The sequence below is a fragment of the Macrotis lagotis genome, chromosome 8, assembly GCF_037893015.1.
Source record: "Macrotis lagotis isolate mMagLag1 chromosome 8, bilby.v1.9.chrom.fasta, whole genome shotgun sequence".
Classification (NCBI taxonomy): domain Eukaryota; kingdom Metazoa; phylum Chordata; class Mammalia; order Peramelemorphia; family Peramelidae; genus Macrotis; species Macrotis lagotis.
Window position 1 is genome coordinate 31,612,823 of NC_133665.1, and position 19,273 is coordinate 31,632,095.

The 19,273-nt window shown below is 35.4% G+C and overlaps 1 protein-coding gene across 4 annotated transcripts in view; it reads left to right on the top strand.

Moving 5' to 3' along the window:
- The window catches only part of RASEF (RAS and EF-hand domain containing), a 413,955-nt gene that overhangs the window by 67,651 nt on the left and 327,031 nt on the right, over window positions 1–19,273 (top strand). For all 4 annotated transcript variants that reach the window (XR_012470760.1, XM_074196676.1, XM_074196675.1 and 1 more), the window contains 5 exons: window positions 6,720–6,954; window positions 7,279–7,419; window positions 7,515–7,662; window positions 10,716–10,797; window positions 11,880–11,994. Coding sequence is in view for 3 of the 4 variants with exons in the window: in XM_074196676.1 (XP_074052777.1) it covers window positions 6,720–6,954; window positions 7,279–7,419; window positions 7,515–7,662; window positions 10,716–10,797; window positions 11,880–11,994 (721 nt within the window). In the remaining variant the exon portion in view is untranslated. The remainder of the gene's footprint in view (window positions 1–6,719; window positions 6,955–7,278; window positions 7,420–7,514; window positions 7,663–10,715; window positions 10,798–11,879; window positions 11,995–19,273) is intronic.

Here is a 19,273-nt window from a genome sequence, read left to right on the forward strand (position 1 = left end):
TTTTTTCTTTGAAATATTTATAACTGATGTATTTATTTATATTACCTTAATATTAATTGATTTATTGAGAATATAGCCTTGTTAAAAGAGACTGAGGGTCTGGACCTATGATTTCCTTTGATTTTGGGAATTCCCCATGTGGACACAGTTCTCTAATGTAGACCTAACCTTAAATCTTAGAGAATTTCCCAAGGCACTGAGATTAATTGACTGTCCATAGTCATAGAGCTAATATGTATTAGGGGCAGTTATTTGAATCCAGTTCTTGCTAATTCTAAGATTAATTTTATAATAGTAGAATTAAACTTAACTAGAAACGGATCCCTGTGGGGAACTTAGAAAAACTCAAGTAAATATTGTCTGTGATGTATCATATTTCTATTTATGTTGTTAAGCCTTTCCATTATATTTTAATTTGGTTTTGACTAGTGCCACACATTTGACACTGCCATAATACAGTATACTATCTCTTGCTAATAATAATAGTAGTTAGCCCTTATATAGCACTTTGTGATGTTTAAAATACTTCATATCCATTATCTAATTCTTTCAACGACCTTCTGAAATAACAGCAAAGCAGAACTGCAGTAGCTCAAAAGAAATGTGGGATTTGCTGATTAGAAACATCTCCATTTCAAATGTTCATTTGGACTATTTGTGCCCTACCTGTGGTATTGTCTTCTGAGCTCCTGTTGGTCTGATTAGCCAGTCGGATACATTGTACCTTGAAGGACAAAAAGTACCCATGAATGGTACCATTCCCTATTTTGCAGAAGAGAAAATTTACGATTTAGCAAGATTTGTCCATTACAAACACAATAAGGTTCTGTAGGATCCCCAAGTTTTCCCCTCTCCCCTCCCCTCCCTCTCCTCCCTTTTCTTTCTTCTTTTCTCTCTATTTCTCCTTCCTTCCTTCCTTCCTTCCATCCATCCAATCCATTTCTCCCTATCCAGCTTAAGTGTTATTGGCATTAAAAAATACATTCAACTTTCTTATATTTGTGGTTTGAGAGTTTGAACCAGAATCTCATGTTTTTGTTTTTAAAAGTGATAAAGGAGGAGAAAATTAGTTGTTTAATGTGATGATTACTTAGAATGTAGCAAGAAATAGTTTATGGAAACTAGTGGTATGATAAACCAGTCACAGACAGAATAGATTGAATGTTCCTTCAGAGTAAAGTTCCATCATATGAGTTGCATGACATATTATCACTAACATAGTATGATAGGCTCTATATTCAACATAGTTGACATAAGATATTGCAACTATTTTCCCCTATCTCCTGTTTTCAAAATTTTAGAGATTATTTAGTTTAAGCCAAGAGAGATGGTTTCTGACAGTAGTGTTCTTAGAGATTTTGAGCCACTCATCCTTTCAGAAGATTTAGAGCTGCTTTTGTTTCTAATCAAATAATGAGGCAAAACAATTTTTTTAAAATTTGAATAATTGATATTTTACATTGTAGCTTTGGTATTTTGCAGATAATGTGTTCCTTTGGGTTCTACTGGAATTTGAGGGCAGAAAATGATTTCTGATCCAACTTTTAATCCCTTTTCACCTGGGATCCTATTAAATATAGAGAATAATGTACATCTATCCCATTTCTAGAGAGTTATATGAGTATGATCCTAGCTTAACTTTGTATGTCCCTTAATGCTATATAAGGATCTTTGAGTCCCTTTACCATTCTAATCACATTTCTATGTATACCCTTCACTGAGAGACATCTTTTTCTCTTCTAAAATGTTTTAGAGCTGAGTATCTTACTCAAGTCTGTAAGTGTGTGTGTGTGTGTGTGTGTGTGTGTGTGTGTGTGTGTGTGTGTGTGTGAGAGAGAGAGAGAGAGAGAGAGAGAGAGAGAGAGAGAGAGAGAGAGAGAGAGAGAAGCGAGATTAACAAAGCAAGATAATTATTTTCTTAGTACCTAGTATTTAGAGAACTCTGTACTGCTTGGAAGAAATAAAGTTAGACTAGGTTATGGTCTTGGCTTCTCAAGAGCCTGGAATATAATGGGGGATATTAGGCAAATGATCGTAAAGTTACAAATGATAAAGTCTGTGAGAAGTCTGAGGGAGTGAGTTGTTACTAATGGTGAGAGAAGAGTATGAGAAGATCAGCAAAGTCTTCCTGGAAAATGTAGCATTTAATTTAGTCTTTAAAGAAAGAGTAGGGGTGGCTAGGTGGCATAGTGGATAAAGCACCGGCCTTGGAGTCAGGAGTACCTGGGTTCAAATCCAGTCTCAGACACTTAATAATTACCTAGCTGTGTGGCCTTGGGCAAGCCTCTTAACCCCACTTGCCTGGCAGAAACCTGAAAGAAAGAAAGAAAGAAAGAAAGAAAGAAACAAAGAAACAAAGAAACAAAGAAACAAAGAAAGAAAGAGTAGAAATGCAGCGGAGAAAAGGAGGGCACTCTAGCTGTATGAAACAATATGAATACAGTCAAGATGGTGGCAAGGTGCAGAGTTAGTTGGATTGGGGTCAGAGTTCAGTTTGGCTGTTCTATCTATTGGTGGGAATAACTGGAATGTACTGAAAGAAAAATTTGAGGTAAAATTAAAATTAAAAAGGCAGAGTGGTGTCAGTTGTTGACTTATTTGAATATCAGGTAGATTGGCAGTAGGAAGATGCTGAAAATATTTGAGCAAAGAAGTAACATGATCAAATCTCTATGTAAGTATTATTCTGGCACTAATAGAAAGGAGAGATGGGGGAGAAAATAGAAAAGGAATTATTTGCAAAGAAGATATAATAAGATTCTTCAAAGTACTAATGTGAGGGCTTGTACTATGATGGTAATAGTAGGAATAGATAGCAAAAGATGGATTTGAGAGATTCTGAAAATTCAGAATTGATTAAATTTAGAACTTGAATAGATATAAGAATTGAGAGATAAGGAAGAACTATTGATAACATTGATATCACAAGCACAGGAACCTGAATAAAAATATCAAAGGTAAAAAAAATGACAGAACTAGAAAGCAAATCTGGAGGGAAAGATGTAATAAACTTGCTTTTGGACCTGTGAAATTTGAGAGCTAAGTGGGACATTATATTGGAGTTGTGAAGTTCTTAGATCAAAGTTGCAAATATAGATTTTTACCAAAACATTGTCTGATATTTGGGAAAGACTCTCTCTAGCTATCCAGAAGGACTTTGAACTCATTTAATATAATGATAATAATAACAAATCGTTAAAATTTAAATAACACTTTTTGCCAAGCACTGTTTTAAGAGTTCCCAATCATTATCTCATGTATCTCACAGTAGATCAGGGAGGTGTGAGTACAATTATTACAGCCCCCCCCCAGAAGGAAATTAAGACAAATGGAGGTTAAGTGACTGCCTGAGGATACAGCCAAATTTGAACTCAGATCTTCATGACTCTTAGCTCAGTGTTCTGTCCATTTAAATGAAACTGGCAATTGCAGGTAAGAAAGTAATGAAATTGCTAAGAGATGGAATATATATAAAAAATAAGATTTCTGTACTTTATATTACATAGGAAATACTTACATTTATAGAGTTCAGGTTGAGGAGCCAGTAGAAGGCAAATAAGTGGGAGGCAAAGCAGGAGAAGAGAGTGTATCATAAGCCACAAGTAAAGAAAGTAGCCAGTAGGACAGTTGGTGAACGATCCAGAATTGTAGAAAGGTTGAAAAAATATGACCAAATAAAGGCCAGTCATTGAATCTGAAATTAAAAGATCTCTGGTAAACTTGTAGAATTGCAGTGCATTAGTTTAAATGGAAAAATGTTTACAGGAATTTTAAGATAATTATCTCATTTAACCCCATAACTCTGTGGTTTTGAATGACAGATATTAATGATTCTTTTTACAGAAAAGAATGAACAATATTAAGTGACTAGTTGTGGTCATAGGGCTATTAAAAGTCATAGGTGGGACCCATATTTCTGACTCCAAGTTCCACTAAGCCACATCTGATCCATTTCTAAGATCAGAGGACAGGAAGAGAAGAATCCAAGCTCTTTTATAGATGAAACTGTGAAAAAGATAACTAGATGAAAAGGAGATTTATAAGAATTTTTAGTTTCCTTATTTCATTATTTTGACAACTCTCTCTCTCTCTCTCTCTCTCTCTCTCTCTCTATATATATATATATATATATATATATATATATATATTTAATAGACCATATGAGAAAATGTAAAGAACAGATTGGAAAGAACTTGACATCTTCCTCCCCTCCCTGCCCTCTAGAGATACGCAGAGAAGAAGTTCCTAGAGGTGACAGTTTTGAAAGAACTGAAAGTTTAATTTTTAGAATATGTTAGGAAAAGGAAGGAAAAGTTTAGTAAAACAAATCCCATATGGTATTGCCCAAAAGGCTAGCAAAAAGGTAATTATATCTTCTGGTCCATGTTCTATTGCTTTCTTATATGTTCATCTTTATGACTAGAATTTTAGCATAGATTCATGATATCTTTGATGAAAAAAATATGTAGTGGGAATGGAATTGCCGATAACTTTTGTAGAAAAGGAGAGGTTCCATCATAAAAAGTAGGTCCTTCATGAAAGATTTATGGAAGGATATGGGTAAGAATTTTACAAGATGAGAACATGTGTTTTGGTTGTGACCCTCAGTGTTGGAGGGTATACTTATGTTAATTATACCACAAATTTATTTATTTTTTTGACTGTTGACTTCATCCTGGGGACTTAGAGTGATTTTGCCCTCCAAAAACTCCCTGCATATTTTTGATACAACTCACTATCTTGTAATCACAATTTCCTTTCCTGTATCTTTTTGTGTAAAGAGAGTATGGGAACCAAGACCCAAACTTTGTATTTTTCATTTGAAAGAGGCAGAATGATAATGGATAGAGAGCTACTCTAACAGACCTAGGTTTAGGTCCTGACTCTGATACTTATTGTCTATATTATTTTTGGGAAATACATTTAAGATGTTAGTCCCTTTGAGCAAGTGATTGAGACTGTAAAATGCAGAGAAGCAAGTTGATAAGTTTCCTCATCAGGAGCTTTCTATAACAATAAAATCATAGTTGGAGTAAGATAAAAATTTCTTTGGTCATCAACCCAAAATTATAAAATGTTGAGTTATATATCTATGTATATGTATGTTTGTATATGTCCATTAACCAGTATATTTAATTTATCTCTTCAATTTTGTGCCATCCAAACATTTGATAATTATATCTTCTGTAAATTCTTCAGTCATTGATAAAACTTTGAATAGAACAGGACTTCAAATTAAACTTTAGCAATGTAGCAAATATTGGCTGTGTTCCTTAAAAATCAATATTTAGCAGTGGCTAGGTAGTGCATTGGATAGAGCACTGGCCCTGGAGTCAGGAGTACCTGAGTTCAAATCCAGCCTCAGACACTTAATAATTACCTGTGTGGCCTTGGGCAAGCCACTTAACCCCATTTACTTTGCAAAAACCTAAAAAAAAAACCAATACTTAAATAAGGTGTCAACTGTCAAACCACTTTTCCAGGCAGTTTTAAAAAAAATTATTTAGTTCTATAACAGTAGTTTCTGTTTACAAAATTTGTTTTATCTTGCCCATTACTCTCTCTGTTCTGAGAGGTAGTTGGTGACTTGGTGATTAGGGTGATGTGCCTAATCTGGCCTCACATATCTCCCAGCAATGTATGCTAGATTCAAGCCTTTGCACCTCTGTCTTTCTCAGTTTCCTCAACTCTAAAAGGAGTATAAGAATAGCATCCACCCTCTAGTGTAATCATGAAGATCAGATGAGATAATATTTATAAAGCACTTTGCCTAGAACATAGTATATTTAATACATGGTTATTCCTTCTTTTCCTGCCAATTGCTGTTTCCTATAGATTAGAAGGGTGGGGGAAAACTGAGAAGGTACATAACTGTTTACATTTGATAGATTTTCCCCTAAACTCAGCCATGAAAGTAAAGTGGAAGAAAATAGTGAAAAGCAGTAAAAAAATTGTCATTAAGGCAACTGGCATTCCTTTTAGCTTTGGAGCTTGTATTGCAGGTTCTAATTTTCATGGCTTTTTATATAATTATATGCTTGGTATGATCTTAATGTTCCTAGATCAGATACTCTCCTTGAAAGTAATATGATATACTGGAAATGACACTGGACTGGGGGTCTAAGTCCCAGCACTGGAACTATTTGGGACCTTGAATAGACAAGTCAATCCAATAAATATTTATTAAGCAACTCCTCCCCCCTGCCCCCAAATCTAAGGCAGCAATGTAAGTGAAAAGCTTACTAAAGGCAGCTTAACTCTGAACAACTTAAAAACAAATAATTTTAGTCTCATAGAGAATATAATGAAGCTTCTCTTTTTAGCACTTAGCACTGTGTACCAGATTAGGAACTGAATAAATGCTTGTTGATTCTTTTAAAAGAAAAGTAGAGTACAAGGAGGGCAGGATGCTGTACACATTTGTGATGTCAGAAATAAATGGTTACTGTATTCCATATTTTTATTTAAAATTTTTTCTTTAAGACAGGGTTCAGTGTGAATGCTGGGAATAGGACAAGGTGGGCAGAAAGCATCTCCAGAAATTACAGTGATGTAAAAAAGAAACAATAAGAAAAAGGATCAATAAAACATTTTATAAAAGGAAAACAGAGGTGTTGTAGTCACCAAAATGGAAATTACTTTCTTGGTACTGCTTAACCTGTTTTGAGCATTCTTAAGTCTTCATTAAACCATTTATCTTCTCTCCTGTTTATCATCAGGTCATCACGTTCTTCTTATGTGGATGAGGATTGTGATTCATTAGCCCTTTGTGATCCAATGCAAAGGATAAACTGTGAGGTCGATAGTCTGCCTGAGAGCTGTTTTGACAGTGGCCTGTCGACTTTGAGAGATTCTAATGAATATGATTTTGAGGTGGAAGACAAGCATCAAAGGAGTTTTCAAAGGTCACAGTGCACGCAGGAGAGCTTTGGGGGTGATGCGTCTGATACAGATGTAAGCCCTGGAAATCATTGATCTTCTAAGACCTTTGATGAAAAGAAAAATTAACCCCCTGTTTGAAATTAACTAGCCTCAAGAGTTCACAGGAACCAAAGGGGATTTTAATGAAGTTATAAATGTTAAACAGGATCAATAAAACAGTATAGTTTCTCTTCCCTAGCTTAAGAAGGACTTCCTCACTGGATTGGTACAGTTGATGAGCATCCTTGATTCCCTTACTAGATTGACACATGCTGATTAAAGACATCCAATGCATTTTGCATGGTGTATCTTTTTTTAATATATCTTTCATTTTTTAAAATAGTATTTTTGTGACAGGTTCCAGAGATACGAGATGAAGAGGCCTATGGGTCTGACAGTATCAGTACAATATTAGACTGGAAAGCCTCAGAATCCATTGCTGAAGGAAACTTTGGTACTTCTTCTGCAAGAAAGCCCATATCAGCCCTCTCAGCACAGGTAGTTACTGTTTTTGTAGGTAATGTTCTTATTTCCTGATACAAGCTAGGAAGATAAGAGTAATTAAATTTTTTTCGTCTTGACTTTTCTTTTAGGCAAATTTGGCTGATGACAGCCATAAATATCCTAGTTCAGAGAAGGCATATAAAATTGTTCTTGCTGGAGATGCTGCTGTGGGGAAGTCCAGTTTTCTCATGAGGCTTTGTAAGAATGAATTTCGAGGGAACACTGGTGCCACATTAGGTAATTTCCTATTTTAATTGTTGAAGAAGAAAATTGATTTCTTCTACCTCTTGCAAAACTTCTCATGGGAGATCTCAAAGCACAAAATATATGAGAAAAATCCTTGGAACCCTTTCCTGTTCTCCAAAAATTTATCTATCTTGTACAGTGCTTCTCTTTTTATTTTTATTTTAAGACTGGGTTTCTCCTTCACTCAAGCTGGAAGTACAGGGATGACTCATATACCCAATTCATTTCTAAATGGCATGAGAGCTTTGACCTTATCTGATTCTAACCTGGGTTTGTTCAGTCTTCTCTGACAACCCAGTTACCCCCTGCTCCTTGGGACTGACATAATTCCAAATTTAGTGCTGACATCCCATAGACTTAACTCATTGAAACTCCCAACTCCAAAACTCCAAGAGATCTCTTTCAGATCTCTTGTCCAGTGATCACATGTCCAGAAGAGACTCTTCTCTACTCTTTACTATCTCTTACAGGCTATCTTTCTCACCCACCCTGCAACCATCTATCCTCTATTAAATTCCATGAAGTCCATGACATCTATTTCTATAACACTTTTGACATCTATTTCTATAACACTTTCCCAATTTATGTTCCTGTCTATAAAGACTTCTTGCTTACTCTTCCATCTTTCTCAATGAATTCAGTCCTTGATCCAAGGTCTTTCTCTATATTCCATTCCCTGGTATCAGACTTCAGGGTTAGAATTCATAGTAAAACTCTTCTAATAACCCAAATACAAAATTCTTTAACCTCCTTTAGTTCATATATATATATATATATATATATATATATGTTATATTTCAGCTATATATCATCACGTCATATATTGATCCTTGCCACCTTTCAGAAATGTAACATCTTCATCATCTTGAACCATAAAATTTTACTCCCTGACCATAACTTCTTATTATTTAGATTCTCATATTTAGTCTATTATTTTTCCTTATGATGACCTCTGTTTTCTTGTTCTCCTGATCTCCCAGTCTGCTTCTATCATTCTGATTTCATTTACCTCCCTAATCAAACACTGACTACAAAGTTTGACTTGTTAACATTTTTCTTGTTTCTATGTTCCCTTTTTCTTCTATTTTTTTGGCAAGGCAATGGGGTTGTGACTTGCCCAAGGTCACACATCTTGGTAATTATTAAGTGTCTGAGGTCAAATTTGAACTCAGGTCCCCCTGATCCCAGGGCTGGTACTCCATTCACTGCACCACCTAGCTGCTCCCAATATCTCCCTTTCTTACTATCTTGACTTGCCTCATTTCTTTTTTTTTAATTGATATTTTATTTTTCCAAATACATGTTATGAAAGTTTTTTCAACATTCATCCATATGCATATGTATATTTTTAAGTTACAAAATTTCCTTTCTGCCGACCTCCCCTCAGAGACAGTCAAGTTAACATTGTATATACATATTTTTTGATAAACATCTTTACAGATTAGTTATTTTTGGTATGAAGAATTCGTACTAAGGGAAAGAGATACATAATAGATAATTTTTTAAAAGTGTTCATCAGATTTTGAATGATTTTTTGTATTGTTGTATTTTGCTTCCTTTGGATGGAGATAGCATTGTCCATAGCCAGTCTAATTTGGTTGTCCTAGCTCTCTGAACTGCTGAGAGGAGTTTATTCCATCAAAGTTTATCATCTCACAATGTTGTTGTTAATTGTTCTCTTAGTTCTGTCCCCTTTGTTCAGCATCAGATCCTGTAAGTCATTCCATGCCTCTCTAGAATCCGACCATTCATGGTTTCTCATAGAACACATTATTCCATAGTATTCATGTACCATAATCTGTTTAGCCATTCCCCAATTTATGGGCATCCCTTCAATGTCCATTTCTTTGTGACTATGAAAAGAGCTGCTCTGAATATTATGGAACATGTGGGACTTACCCCATTTTTTGTGATTTCTTCTGGATATAGGCCTAGAATTGGAACTGCAGGGTGAAAGGGAATGAACAGTTCTATTGCTCTTTGGGCATAGTTCCAAATTGCTCTCCAGAATGGTTGGATCTATTGACATCTCCACCAACAATGCATCGATGTCCCAACACCCCCATAACCTCTCTAACATTGATCATTTCCCCTTTCCCTCATCTTAGCCAATCTGATAGGTGTGAGGTGATACATATTTTTGATGAATCTCTTTACAGATTAGTCATTTTTGGTATGAGGATACCCCAATGGTAGTTTTAATTTGCATTTCTCTAATCAATAATGATTTGGAACATTTTTTTCATATGATTATATTTAGCTTTAATTTCTTCATTTGAAAATTGTCTATTCAAATCCTTTGACCATTTATCAATTGGGGAATGACATCACATTTCCTGAGATCATTCTGGGTTATCCTTATAATCTACTTTCTCCTGTTTTAATCTGACTTCTGTCTGGCTATCAATTGCCACCCACTTTGAATTTTAATGCCATCAGTAAGACCTTCCCTACTATTCAGAAGTCATAACACTATACTCATAAGCTCATTGTCCAATTTGCTATTGACTGTTGCAAATTTTCTTTCCTCCGGCCTCAGTTTAACCCCTCTTCCTAAATTTGTTTCTCTTTCTGACTTTATCAGTCTATTTATGTTTTATTTGGTAGGATAAGGTAAATTGTTTCTTCTAGTGCACAAGACTAAAATTTCATTTCAATGTAATTCACAGTGTATTTTAATATGTAATACAGGTTACTGGAGTGTATTTTATTAGTGGAAGCAAGTCCAACAAGTCTAATTCTAAATTAATTATATTGACACAAAAACCTTATTGTCCCATAACCATGGAGTATACCTGTGCTCCAACCAATCTTAGATTAGAATGGGAAATGAAGCAAGAGTATGTATAACTCAATACTTATCCAGTTTCACTATTGGGAATGACACTCAAAAGTGTCAATTCATCTTTATGAATGACTTTGCATATTACTTTCACACAATGTTGGACTGATAGAGGGTCCTATCATATCTTAAAGTGGTCTTCAAAATAAAAATAAGTGGAAATACTGACTTCATATTTTGGGCCCTCGTGCTTCTTTTAAAGGAGTTGATTTTCAAATGAAGACTCTTATTGTGGATGGAGAGCCTACAGTCTTACAGCTCTGGGATACAGCTGGTCAAGAGAGGTAAGTGCCATTCTCATTTATATAGAGAATTTGTGATGAAAATATAACAAAAGCTTACTGGATTGTTTGCTCAGTTTTCTTTTCATATCTTTTTAGCTTTATTGCAAGTCAGGTTACCATTTTTAAAATTTGTTTTTCAGGTTACCATTTTTTTTCCATATTTCAATCCTTTCTCTCTTCCCTACTCTTCTGTATTTTCATTTTTATATTTAGTAGATGAAGAAACTTTTAGGAACCCCTCAATTTGTTTGGTTAAGAAAGCTCCAGAGTGTTCTTTTTCAAAAGAAAGATTCAAGCAAGGTGACTTTTCTTTATGAAAGTCTAATATGGGCAGCTGCTTAACTGTGAAAAATTAAAAATGATGTATTTTCCATGACACAGTGAAGATTCTGACTGCACCTCATTGAAGAAAATGAACCTTTCAGTTCTTCTCTGTACAAGGGCAGAGACACTCATCAGCACAGCCCTATTTCTGTAGGAATTATAATGCATGTTCATTGCCATTGACTAAAATGAGACACAGTAGCTTCTTATACTGTCTCAGAATAGAATTCATTAGACTCATCTGGAGCAGACTAGAGCTTTCAGAATTTCAGTTAAAAGATGTTGAACTATAAGATAATCTATCAGGTGCCAACTATGTCAAATCTTCATGAATTTCTGACTATCACATATGGAAGTAGAGCTGAGACATGCCACTTGTGTGCTATCTCTTCCTACCCTCCCCCCGAACACTCTCTTTTTAAAAAATATTCAACATCCTCTAACTTCATCTGTCTCAAGCCCTCTTGTTGTACTCCTGTGGTATGAGGTTTAGTGTATAGGAGTACAGGGTGTTAAAACTCTGACTAGAAGCAACTCTGACTATGACTTCCTCTAGAAAGATTATAGCCTTATCCTAGTCTTATTTGGGTTTTCAGAAACACCAGCATTAGATGTTATTTTGCTATTTGTATGCTTTAAAATATTTCTATGAGGAAGGGCTTTCTCTAACATTAAAAGTAGACTGAATGTTCAGTGAGATGTGAAAATAATCAGACTAACTTATCAAAACCATTTACATACATTTTTTTTCTTTTAAGATTCCGAAGTATAGCCAAATCCTATTTTAGAAAAGCAGATGGTGTGCTGTTGTTATATGATGTGACCTGTGAGAGCAGTTTCCTAAATGTACGAGAATGGATAGATACTATACGGGTAAGATTCAGTTGTCAATAAATATTTTTCAAATTTCTGTTATAGACCAGGCCAATGCCCATATCCATAGGCACTCTGGATATGAAATATTTAAAAAATGGCAATCTTCTCTCAAGGAGCCCATATTCCTAACATTCTAATCAGAGAGACATCATGTACCTTCACACTATCCCAAAAGTCTTAGTTCAGTTTTAGGATTTATAGCTTAAATTTTGTGTGTGTGTGTGTGTGTGTGTGTGTGTGTGTGTGTGTGTGTCTGTATGTATGTATGTATTTGAAAATATACATATTTACATACACACAAAAATTTGACCCAATTTGCCCTAAAAAAGATAGATTTGACCCAATTTGTTCAGGGCTTTAAGTGTTAAATATAGTTTTTCTATGATTCTAGAGGTAATAGGGAGTCACTGGAGTTTACTTAGCTGGGAAGACTCAAAACACTTTGGTGACTGAGTGGAAGTTAGACCGGAAAAAGGAGAGACTAGAGTCAGGGAGAACAAAGTAGGCATTCAGTTGAAATGTTATGAGGAGGGGCAGCTAGGTGGTGCAGTGGATAAAGCACTGGCCCTGGAGTCAGGAGTACCTGGGTTCAAATCCGGTCTCAGACACTTAATAATTACCTAGCTGTGTGGCCTTGGGCAAACCACTTAACCCCATTTACCTTGCAAAAACCTAAAAAAATGTTATGAGGTCCTGGTGTTTGTCTTTCATTCTTAAACAGGACTAAAAGGATGGAGTCAAGCTACAGTGTGTTCGACTATGGTTGATCAGACCAATATAAGTTCAGAATACTCTATCACAGGTCTGGCACAAATTGTTCATTTGAATGCCTTGTAGTGGAACCAACCAACCCATTCTAAACTGGGGGTGGGGAAGTGGAAACGATGTGAGAGAAAAAAGTTGACAGGTGAATATCACATATATAAATATATAGTTGTGGAAGCTGAGTTAGAAAAGAGCAATATCAAAGATAAAACCTTGAAAAATTTCATTTTGTCTGTTCTCCCTAAATGTCATGTAATGGATGAGAAGCTTCCAAATCTTCTTATAAGATAGAAGATGAGTCTAAAAGTTAAGAGTTTCAAGTGGCATTTATTGGGATTAGTTTCTTCTATATAGAATGCTGGGTAGATTTTAATCAAACCTAGGATATTGGGAGCTTCTGGAAAAAAAAAATTCTAGGCTTTGGGGATACACAATCCTTATAATATCTCAAGGAAGGACAGCTATGTGGCTCAGTGGATAGAACACTGACCTGGAGTCAGAAGAATGGGAGTTCAAATCCTGCCTAGATACATGACATTTACTTGGTTTTGTGACCTTGGACAAGTCACTTAACCCTGATTGCCTCGCATCCAGAGCCATCTCTAGTTGTCCTGATTCATATCTGACCACTGTACCCAGATGACTCTGGAGGAGAAAGTGAGGTTGGTGACAACATAGCACACCATCACTCAAATCCAATCCATGTGCTTGTCATGATATCATATGAAATCATGGTCTTCTTCTAGATCAGAAGACAAAAACATCAGCAATATCTCAAGGGAGTGAGTTTAGAGTTGGAATTCAATATTATTTCTTGCTACCTCAATGTCAGAAGAGGCATAGAAGTACTGATTACCCTTCAGACTAGGATAAATATTTAAAAAACCCTTGGAGAATAACTTTAAATTACCTGTAATAGAAGTGACAAACCAGAGGATTATTTCTCAGCAGTATGGGAAAATGGTTACACACAGGTCTTTATAGCTGTAGTCATCCTTGTGGATGACAGTTGTCTTCAGCAATTTCATCTTTTTGAGTGAACTAGAATCTGTATCTCAACTTGTGAACTTGGGATTTTTTTTGTTTTGTTTTCCTAATGTCTTTTTTGTTCTAAACAAAATGAATGGAGTGACTTTTTTGTGAGTTTTTTTAAGACTTTTTTTTGCAAGGCAAATGGTGTTAAGTGGCTTGCCCAAGGCCAGGCAGCTAAGTAATTATTAAGTGTCTGAGGCTGGTTTTGAACTCAGGTACTCTTGACTCCAGGGTGGGGTGCTCTATCCACTGCACCACCTAGCTGCCCCTGGAGTGACTTTTTTGACCAGTTTGTATACATCTTTAAAATTATATCAAAAGATACACTTTGAGTCCCATTTGTGGTTCAGCATGATATATCTAAACAAAATTACAGTCATTAATTTTTTGACTGATAGATCTTCTATAATTTTTAATTGATAGATAGTGAAGAAATTGAGTATGTGGGTAGAAGTTCTAGAAATGGCAGTTAGCCAGTAACCATTTATGAAGGACTACCACATTTCCTCATGTATAAGACACACCTTAATTTTAGGGTCCAAAATTTGAAAAAAAAATTACATAACATTATTGAACTCAAGTTTTATTCATCATAAAGTTCATACAACTCCTCATCACTCATTGTCAAAACTCCCATCAATTAGCTTTTCCTCATTTGTATTTGATGTCAAATCTCTGTTTTAGAAGAGGCTCTGATTGCTCTCCTGCCTGGGTTCTGGTCTTGTGGTTAACCATAAGCACTCCTTTGGCAAGTTTGGGGCATGGATGCATGGTTAGTTCATTCCGTTTCATGAACTTGAAACATCAATTGTTCTTGAAATCAGGAATTTCTTTTTCATCAACAAATCTTCTTGCCTCCAGCTGAACCATCTTTGTGGGCACAGGAATTCTAACTGCCCTTTGCTCTTTCAACTCCTCTAATTCAAGTCATTTGGCTTACTTGCTTCTCATGGCCTTCTTCTGCCAGGCATTTTCGGTAGGGTTTCTTCTTCCTGTAGCCAGTCTTAGATTGTTTTCTCAGTTGGAGGAGGACAAAATTGATGGTCAGCAGCATAATTTCCATTCTCTTTTGCAAACTGGATCACTTTTAATTTGAAAAATCAGCATTGCATGAAAATCTTTCTTTTCATTTCATTTCATTTCATTTCATTTCTTTTCTTTTCTTTTCTTTTCTTTTCTTTTCTTTTCTTTTCTTTTCTTTTCTTTTCTTTTCTTTTCTTTTCTTTTCTTTTCTTTTCTTTTCTGCAAGGTAATGGGGTTAAGTGGCTTGCCCAAGGCCACACAACTAGGTAATTATTAAGTGTCTGAGGCTAGATTTGAACTCAGGTACTCCTGACTCCAGGGCAGGTGCTGTATTCACTATGTCACCTAGCCGCCCCATGAAAATCTTTCCTGAGTCATTTCTGGGCAGAACATGGAAAAACATAACCTAATATACTGGTAACAAATGCAAAGCAATGAGCACAAAAGACAAGTGAGAAAAAGTGGGAAATGCAAGTAAAAAATCAACAACTACTGTATAGGATGGTCCCAGTTTTTAGACCCCAAATTTTTTGTAAAAGAGTGTACCTTATATGTGGGAAATATCATAAATATGTATCAGACACAGTGCAAAATGGTAGGAATACAAAGATAGGCAAAAGTAATCCCTGCCCTTGAGGATGCCATGAAAATAACAAGTGGAGAGAAGATTTGTGCAGAATAGAAGTATGGTTGTTGTAGTCTGTCCTTCATTCAGCTAGATGGTGCAGTGAGTAGAGTATTTGCCCTGAATTCAGGAGGGCTTGAGTTCAAATCCAGACTCAGACATTTATTAGATATGTGACCTTGGGCAACTCACTTAACCCTGATTGCCTCTCATCCAAGACTCTCTCCATTTGTCCTGACCCATATCTGGCCACTGGACCCAGATGATTCTATATGATTTTGCATAGCACCCCCTCACTCAAATCCATTTCACTTACTTGCCATGGTATCCCTTCCCTGATGTCATGGTCTTTGAGAAGGAAGGACAAGTATCATCATCATCCTTCATTCTTCAAGAGAACCAATGACATCAGAACAGTGATGTCTTGACTTGCAATTGAAATAAGTTTCTGTGAGGGAGGATTGTGTGATGTCACCAGCCTCATTCTCACCTCCAGAACCAGCTGGGTCCAGTAGTAAGATGTAGATCAGGATGACTGGAGGTGATCTGGGATGCAGTGGGAGATCTTGACCTTTTTAAGGTTAAAGTCTTTACCAGGTTTCAGTTTGTCTGAGGCAATGCCCATTCAGTGTATAATGATAAGAAGAAATGAGGCATGGACAGCTAAGTGGTACAGTGGATAAAGCACTGACTCTGGACTCAGGAGTCAAGAGAACCTGAGTTCAAATATAGTTTCAGAGACCTGATGCTTACTAGTTGTGTGACTCTGGGCAAGTCACTTAAGTTCACCTGTCTTGGGGCGGGGGGGAAGAAATGAGGTAAAGAATGACTACTTTTACCTAATCAAAAAAAAGTCAGTCTGGAAGGGGAAGACTCTTAGGGTTTCTGACTAAAACAGCATCAGAAGCTCACCTTCCTAAGTTCAAATCTGGCCTCAGACATTTACTAGCTGTGTGATCCAGGGAAGTCACTTAACCCCATATGCTTCATTTCTTCCATCTCTAAAAAGAATTTGGAGAAAGACTCTAATATTTGCCAAAATAACTCCATATGAGATTACAAGAATTGAAAATGACTAAGAAATAGTATTGAAGAAAACAAAAGAAAATAAAACCATAACTAGGAGGGACAGATATTCCAGACATGGAATTGGAAGCCACAATTAAAATATATTGTCATAATATAATTATGTAATATGCAATGCAAACTTATTATATAATATAATAAATATTATATAGTTACTTAATCACATATAATGATAATATTATATATCCCTTTTATCTTCTGTGATCCTTTCTAGCTCTTGTTTGATCATAATATTTTATTCTATCCATGAATCTGATAGCCGCAAGCTACTCACTGCTAATAGAGAGGTGATAAATTTAGGGTCCAGAAAGAGACATAGATGTTTGTGAACATAGCCAATATATGACATTTAATTATGTATTCTAATTATATAATACTATAATATAGTATATAATGCTATAATATGGTATATACTATATCATGATTATAATATAATGATTATGATATGATATAGAAATATATTATTATTTAACAATAATAGTAGGTAGTATTTACATAGTGCTTTAAGGTTTGTAATGTACTTTATCTTCACAACAACCATGAAAAGTAGAGCTATCATTATCCCTGATTTACAGATAAGGAAGTTGAAGCAGGGAGCATAAGAAGCATAACCAGGGTCACACAGCAAGTGTCTGAGACTTGTTTTGAACTTATCTCTTTCTGACTTCTTATTCAGCAGGTTAACTACTATACCACCTAGCTATTTTCTTTCTTTTTATTTGCAAGGAAGTGGGGTTAAGTGACTTGTCGAAAATCATACAGCTAAGTAAGTATTAAGTGTCTGAATACGGATTTGCAATCGGGTCATCTTGACTCTAGGACTGGTGCTCTATCCACTGCCACTTAGCTATTTTCAAAATAACTAGTAACTGTCATAGATTGCAAGTCAAACTTGTTCTTTTTCATTTAACCTTATGTTGTCTACTAGTTGAACTGCAATTGGATTATCAACCTACCTCCACTGAGTGCTGTAAGGGCTAATTAATTATGTATAACAATATGATTTGAAAAATATTTAACAATCTATTTTTTATTATAATGAAATACCAAGCAGGAAAGAAACAACGAAAATAATAGTGCTATTTTTTGAAATGATATGATGCCTTTACTTTAAACCACTTTCCTTTTATTTTCATATTATCTTACAACATTCCCTGAATGTAGGTAAGAAAAACACTGATAGGGGCAGCTACGTTGCGCAGTGGATAGAGCACTGGCTGTGGAGTCAGGAGTACCTGACTTTAAATCCTGCCTCAGACACTTAAAAATTGCCTAGCTGAGTGGCCTTGGGCAAGCCACTTAACCCCATTGCCTTGCAAAAACTAAAAAAAAAAGACACTGATAGATTCATTCTACATATGAGAACAGGCCTGAAGTTATGGCTTGCATAGTCTCTCATAGATGAATAGAACCCAGTCTTCTGGAGTATAATCTTTATTGAATTTTATCTATTAGCAGTAACTGAATTCAAATATAATTCTAAATGCTAGTTATTAATTAATCAATAATATATTTTTAAAAATTATTGATGTTTTTGTATTACATTACAAGCATTTCTGGATTTCTCCCACCCAGGAGTTTTGTAACAAAGTAAAATGAATTAAGCAATTCAATGGACTCACTTGAAAATATGTGCTGTATTTCTTAATTATAGACCCTCCCCCACCTCTCTTTTTAAGTGGATTTTCTAATTAAGAATCTACTTTCTCTCCTTCCCATCCCATTGAAAAAAAAGAAGAAAAAATTCCTTGTAACAAATATGCATAATCAAGCAAAACAAATATCTGTGTCTGATTCTGGACCCTAAATCCATCATCTTTCTTTTGGTAGTGAATTGCATATTGCTGTCCAGATCTTTGGGTAGAAAAGATTTTATGACCAAATACGAGATAGAAAGGATCACTGAAGATAAAATGGATAATTTTGATTACATAAAATAAAAAGTTTTGGGGTGGCTAGGTGGCACGGTGGATAGATCACTGGCCCTGGAGTCAGGAGTACCTGAGTTCAAATCTGGCCTCAGACACTTAATAATTACCTAGCTGTGTGGCCTTGGGCAAGCCACTTAACCCCATTTGCCTTGGAAAAAAAGTAAAAAAAATTTTTCCCCAAAATTAATCTAATAAAACTAAGATTAAAAAGGAAACAATTAACTGGGAAATATCCTTGTAGCAAGTTTCTATGATGAAAGTCTCATTTCCTAGATAATAATATATTTATATTTATATTGCATAATTTAGTTATATTTATAAAAATGAGAGATATTCACCTCTTGATAAATGGGCTATTCTTTGGAAGAAGAGGAAGAAATCTAGACTATAGCCATATGGAAAAAAAAATTCTTCAAACCTCTACTGGAGAAATTCATTTTAAAGAACTTCTGAAATTTCATCTCATCCATCAGAGTGGCAAGGATGATTTAAAAAAAAGAAAAATTAAGGAACTTTTGGGGGAAAGCACAAAATCATGCACCATTGGCAGACTTGTGAATGGCAGACTGCTTGAGGTCAGCAAGGTTATCCATAAAGTAATGAAAAAAAACAGTCATGCTTAGGCATGAATTAGGAAGATTCTGGATAGAAACTTCATGGAAAGACATGGATAAAAGTCATATAGAATGGGATGGCCTGGATAAATTAGGGCAGAATAGTGGATAGAGTTCCAATAACATGTCCATCAAGTAAATTGCAATTCAGTTTAGGGGCCTCACAAGGCTAATAAAATTGAGAAAGAAATTTCCTTACC